The sequence below is a fragment of the Oncorhynchus gorbuscha genome, linkage group LG05, assembly GCF_021184085.1.
Source record: "Oncorhynchus gorbuscha isolate QuinsamMale2020 ecotype Even-year linkage group LG05, OgorEven_v1.0, whole genome shotgun sequence".
Classification (NCBI taxonomy): Eukaryota; Metazoa; Chordata; class Actinopteri; order Salmoniformes; family Salmonidae; genus Oncorhynchus; species Oncorhynchus gorbuscha.
Window position 1 is genome coordinate 67,256,654 of NC_060177.1, and position 6,000 is coordinate 67,262,653.

At 46.0% G+C, this 6,000-nt stretch overlaps 1 protein-coding gene across 17 annotated transcripts in view; it reads left to right on the forward strand.

Moving 5' to 3' along the window:
- The window catches only part of LOC124036354 (ankyrin-1-like), a 217,481-nt gene that overhangs the window by 137,586 nt on the left and 73,895 nt on the right, over positions 1-6,000 (forward strand). The window contains exon 1 of one of the 17 annotated variants that reach the window (XM_046350837.1): positions 2,657-2,809. The exons of the other annotated variants lie outside the window; for them this stretch is intronic. Within the exon in view, the coding sequence (XP_046206793.1) occupies positions 2,783-2,809 (27 nt within the window). The 5' untranslated portion in view covers positions 2,657-2,782. Of the gene's footprint in view, positions 1-2,656; positions 2,810-6,000 lie in introns of those variants that run through there. 17 annotated transcript variants of the gene reach the window in all.

The window sequence follows — 6,000 nt, forward strand, 5'->3', positions numbered from 1 at the left end:
ACAGGTTAAAAGAGGGTTAATGTTAATGTTAGTGTTGATTCCTCCCCAACATTTTGAAGTCTCCTCAGTGTTTCAGGAAGCATCAGGAAATAGGCAATAAAACCCCACAAAGCGCCTGCCACATGCTGATGGCGGTGGCCCTAAAGAGCAGGGAGAGAGGGGTATTGTCCTGCTCATGAGGGGGGCAAGATGTGAAATCTAGAGGGCACGTCTGTCCCCAACCTAAATCAGCCACACCACAAAACAGGAGAGCACAGTATATCTCAATATATAACCCTGGGCCCTACACATTCTGAGTAGTGGGTCGTACCTCTCTCTGTCCCTCTATGTACCCGTCTAGGCCTAGTCTTGAGCTCATGTGTGGGCCAGACAGAATGTTTGGTAAAGTATGACTATGGGAGACCAGACAGACTGTTTGGTAAAGTATGACTATGGGAGACCAGACAGACTGTTTGGTAAAGTGTGACTATGGGAGACCAGACAGACTGTTTGGTAAAGTATGACTATAGGAGACAAGACCGACTGTTTGGTAAAGTATGACTATAGGAGACCAGACAGACTGTTTGGTAAAGTATGACTATAGGAGACAAGACAGACTGTTTGGTAAAGTATGACTACAGGAGGCCAGACAGACTGTTTGGTAAAGTATGAGTATAGGAGGCCAGACAGACTGTTTGGTAAAGTATGACTATAGGAGGCCAGACAGACTGCTTGGTAAAAGTATGAGAATCAGTATCAGAATGGTGCTGTTTTAGAAGTCTCTGCAACAGGAAACATCATTGGCTCTTGAAAGATACCAGACTGGTTCCATCATTATGTACATCTGGAATCTGAAGGGCTCTTATCAGTCTGTTATTCCTGCTATGTTATCATTCAACTTTAGCTTCCTCAGTGGACTCAGAGCCATGGATATGATAGAGCAGAGTTTTGTTCGATAATACTAGGATAATGAAAGGAGCTTGTTTTTCCTCTATAGCTGAGGACCATGGGCTAATTTGTCATCTCTTCATGTACATTAGTGTCTCCAGTCCCCTGCTCTGCAGTGGTTGGCACTGGTAACTCTCCCCCACAAACACACCCGAACACAGGGCTGAGCCAGTCACGTGATATGTTTACCGAGGTCACGGTCAGTGCTACTGAGTGGTGTATAACCCCCTCTCGGGAGGGGCTTTGGTTCCCCTCTCCTCACATCCCCCTCTCCCCACATCCCCCTCTCCTCACATCCCCCTCTCCCCACATCCCCCTCTCCCCACATCCCCATCTCCCCACATCCCCCTCTCCCCACATTCCCCTCTCCCCACATCCCCATCTCCCCACATCCCCCTCTCCCCACATCTCCCTCTCCTCACATCCCCCTCTCCCCACATCCCCCTCTCCCCACATCCCCCTCTCCTCACATCCCCCTCTCCTCACATCCCCCTCTCCCCACATCCCCCTCTCCCCACATCCCCCTCTCCTCACATCCCCCTCTCCCCACATCCCCATCTCCCCACATCCCCCTCTCCCTACATCCCCCTCTCCCCACATCCCCCTCTCCTCACATCCCCCTCTCCTCACATCCCCCTCTCCTACAAGCATTTATCTCTCTGCGTGGTTTTGGCAGCGATGTGCTTTTCCCAGCGTTAAGCCAGGAGAGACAGAGAGCAGGAAGAGGGGGAGAAAAATAGGCCTTTTCAGGCACGGAATGACGGACGCTTTATTAAAAAAGGCAGGGCCCTTTGAGAGGCTGGCCTCCCCCCGCCCCGTGCGTCTGGTCCATTGTCATGGGGTAGTGGCAACGTAAACGGCCCCCCCACTGGGCGCTTTGTCACTGTAAGTCATTCCACAGACTGGAACAGACCCGCTCACAGAGCACAGGAATTCTCCACCCAAAACACAACGCCAGTCTGTAAATGGCAGGCTGAGAAAAAAATATATTGTCTGGCTGTCACAAAAAAAGGCAGGAGGGACAGAGAGATGTGGGAAGACATGTAGCTAAGGAGGGATAACAGAAAAGAAGGGATCAACACACGCTCTACACTCTCTTTCACCCCGAGGGTTCAATCTCGAGGTGAAAGAGAGAGAGCTGGGGGACATCAAGTGAAAAGTAAAGAGAGAGAACGAGGGGGGGAGCTGGTGGAGAGAGAGGAAGACAGTAAATGGAAAGTGTCATGGAGGAGCGAAGATGAAGAAAGAGAGAAAAGGAAATAGACAAATGAGTGAAAGAGAGACAGGGAGAGGTAGTGGGCGAGGCGACACAGCGTGAGATTGAGGGGAGTGTGTGTTCAATGTGTGTCTTTAGATACAGGCAGCATTCCTCTAGAGATAAACACCCCCTCCCCTCACACACTGGACGGGCCCTGTGCACTCAAGTGTGTGTGTCTGCGTGTGTGTGTTTAGGTAGGACATGGTCTCAGTGCCCAGTCCAAGCAAACACTCTCGGGGGGCAAGGAAACAACAGTGGAGTGTGTGTGTGTGAGAGAGAGAGAGAGAGAGAGAGAGAGAGAGAGAGAGAGAGAGAGAGAGAGAGAGAGAGAGAGAGAGAGAGAGAGAGAGAGAGAGAGAGAGAGAGAGAGGAGAGAGAAAGAAAGAAGAGAGAGAAAGAGAGGGAGAGAAAGAGAGAGAGAGAGAGAGAGAGAAGAGAGAGAGAGAGAGAGAGAGAGAGAGAGAGAGAGAGAGAGAGAGAGAGAGAGAGAGAGAGAGAGAGAGAGAGAGAGAGAGAAAGAAGAGAGAGAGAGAGAAAGAAGAGAGAGAGAGAGAGAGAGAGAGAAAAGCAGAAAGAGGGAGTGGAGGGCCAGCAAGCATGCCGGCCAAGCTCATCACCTGTGGAGTGAGTAGAAACTGGATTGTGTTCCATAACTGTCTCCTTATTATTCCTTTATCACTGTAATCTCTTCACTCTCTCCTTCACTCTATTCTTCATGCTACAGTCTCTCTGACAGACTGTATTCCTCATGCTACTGTCTCTCTGACCGTCTGTATTCCTCATGCTACTGTCTCTCTGACCGTCTGTATTCATCATGCTACTGTCTCTCTGACAGTCTGTATTCATCATGCTACTGTCTCTCTGACCGTCTGTATTCTTCATGCTACTGTCTCTCTGACAGACTGTATTCCTCATGCTACTGTCTCTCTGACAGTCTGTATTCCTCATGCTACTGTCTCTCTGACCGTCTGTATTCATCATGCTACTGTCTCTCTGACCGTCTGTATTCATCATGCTACTGTCTCTCTGACCGTCTGTATTCATCATGCGACTGTCTCTCTGACAGTCTGTATTCATCATGCGACTGTCTCTCTGACAGTCTGTATTCATCATGCGACTGTCTCTCTGACAGTCTGTATTCATCATGCGACTGTCTCTCTGACAGTCTGTATTCATCATGCTACTGTCTCTCTGACCGTCTGTATTCTTCATGCTACTGTCTCTCTGACAGTCTGTATTCTTCATGCTACTGTCTCTCTGACCGTCTGTATTCTTCATGCTACTGTCTCTCTGACAGTCTGTATTCATCATGCGACTGTCTCTCTGACAGTCTGTATTCATCATGCTACTGTCTCTCTGACAGTCTGTATTCCTCATGCTACTGTCTCTCTGACCGTCTGTATTCCTCATGCGACTGTCTCTCTGACAGTCTGTATTCCTCATGCTACTGTCTCTCTGACCGTCTGTATTCCTCATGCTACTGTCTCTCTGACAGTCTGTATTCATCATGCTACTGTCTCTCTGACAGTCTGTTTGTGGGTTTATCTGTTTGCTCTGTTAGCAGTCTTGTTTCTGTATACTACAGTTTAACCATGTTGTGGTCTTAGATCACTTTGTTAGAACTTCCACTACCTTTCCCGGTGATTGCTAAATAACCCAACTGTCAATTTCCCCTGTCTGTCCACCTAAATCATTTTATTGCACAGTTATTAAACTATCCTTTTATTTTGATCATTTCTCTATTTTGAATCAATGAACGGACGCAACTCCAACCCTTCTAACATATTCATCTTCAGTTACAGTATAATTCACTTAGATCAGCTCATCTTTACTTTCCTACATCTTCATGCAGCTAAGATTCTCTCTTCATGAACTATTTGGAGACCTCTTCCTCGCTTCCCTCTCTCTATGAGGTCTTCCCTTCATTAATGAATCTGTCCATGTCTCTGTCTGTCACAGAGAGAAAGAGAGTGAAGGATAGAGGACAAGGAGATGATGAGTAGAGGGCTATTTGAGACAGTGTAAACACAGTTGTCTATTCCATATTGATGCTTCCTGATGACATTTGTCTCATATTAAACAGATTCCTCTTTTAGTTAATTCGTATTTTAGTTGCCTTCAATAGAATAGAACAATAGTGACAGAAAGTTGACTGAATCTTTTTTTTATTTTAAACTCTCTCAAAACAGAACTTCTGTCTGTTCATGTTTTGTCCATTACATTCATTTGACTTGGTGTCCCATAGCAACTACAGATCTACGGGAGAGAGTCGAGCTAGTCGTTTGGGATACATTTTAGGGAGTAACGGTGCACGTGTGTCTGTGAGATTGTGTGTGAGACGTGCGTGTGTGTGATGGCTGTGTGTCCTGTTCTGTAGTCTTCTTTGAATCTTGTTATGACTTAGTTTAGTGCTCTGTTCTGTTCTGTTGTGGAATGTCTGGAGTGGGTGGGTGGTAAGTAAGCTGATGATCAGTACACTTATCTCTCATTAGCTACATCATTTTATCTCGACTTCACTGAAGCTCCTGCTAATTTAGGTAGTATGAAGATTAAAAGACACACAGCAGACATCTACGATATTTTGTCTGTATACTGTATAGCCAGAGGACTGCTGATTCAGCACGTAGGTTTAGAGGGGGATTTTGGCTACAGCAAAGACGCTCAGCAGCAGCAGACATCATCTGGTTAAGCATGCCGTGAAAGGCCAGATGATGCAACCTTAAAGATATGTAACATTCAAAATACAGAAATCATCCCCTTATGATGCATTTTGCAAAATATAATTTTTAAAATGTATTTTATTTATTTCACCTTTATTTAACCAGGTAGGCTAGTTGAACAAGTTCTCATTTGCAACTGCGACCTGGCCAAGATAAAGCATAGCAGTGTGAACAGACAACAACACAGAGTTACACATGGAGTAAACAATAAACAAGTCAATAACACAGTAGAAAAAAAGAAAAAAAGAGTCTATATACATTGTGTGCAAAAGGCATGAGGAGGTAGGCGAATAATTACAATTTAGCAGATTAACACTGGAGTGATAAATGATCAGATGGTCATGTGCAGGTAGAGATACTGGTGTGCAAAAGAGCAGAAAAGTAAATAAATAAAAACAGTATGGGGATGAGGTAGGTAAATTGGGTGGGCTATTTACCGATGGACTATGTACAGCTGCAGCGATCGGTTAGCTGCTCAGATAGCAGATGTTTAAAGTTGGTGAGGGAGATAAAAGTCTCCAACTTCAGCGATTTTTGCAATTTGTTCCAGTCACAGGCAGCAGAGAACTGGAAGGAAAGGCGGCCAAATGAGGGTTTGGCTTTAGGGATGATCAGTGAGATACACCTGCTGGAGCGCGTGCTACGGGTGGGTGTTGCCATCGTGACCAGTGAACTGAGATAAGGCGGAGCTTTACCTCGCATGGACTTGTAGATAACCTGGAGCCTGTGGGTCTGGCGACGAATATGTAGCGAGGACCAGTCGACTAGAGCATACAGGTCGCAGTGGTGGGTGGTATAAGGTGCTTTAGTAACAAAACGGATGGCACTGTGATAAACAGCATCCAGTTTGCTGAGTAGAGTATTGGAAGCTATTTTGTAGATGACATCGTCGATGTCGAGGATCGGTAGGACAGTCAGTTTTACTAGGGTAAGTTTGGTGGCGTGAGTGAAGGAGGCTTTGTTGCAGAATAGAAAGCCGGCTCTAGATTTGATTTTAGATTGGAGATGTTTGATATGAGTCTGGAAGGAGAGTTTACAGTCTAGCCAAACACCCAGGTATTTGTAGTTGTCTACGTATTCTAAGTCAGGTACTTA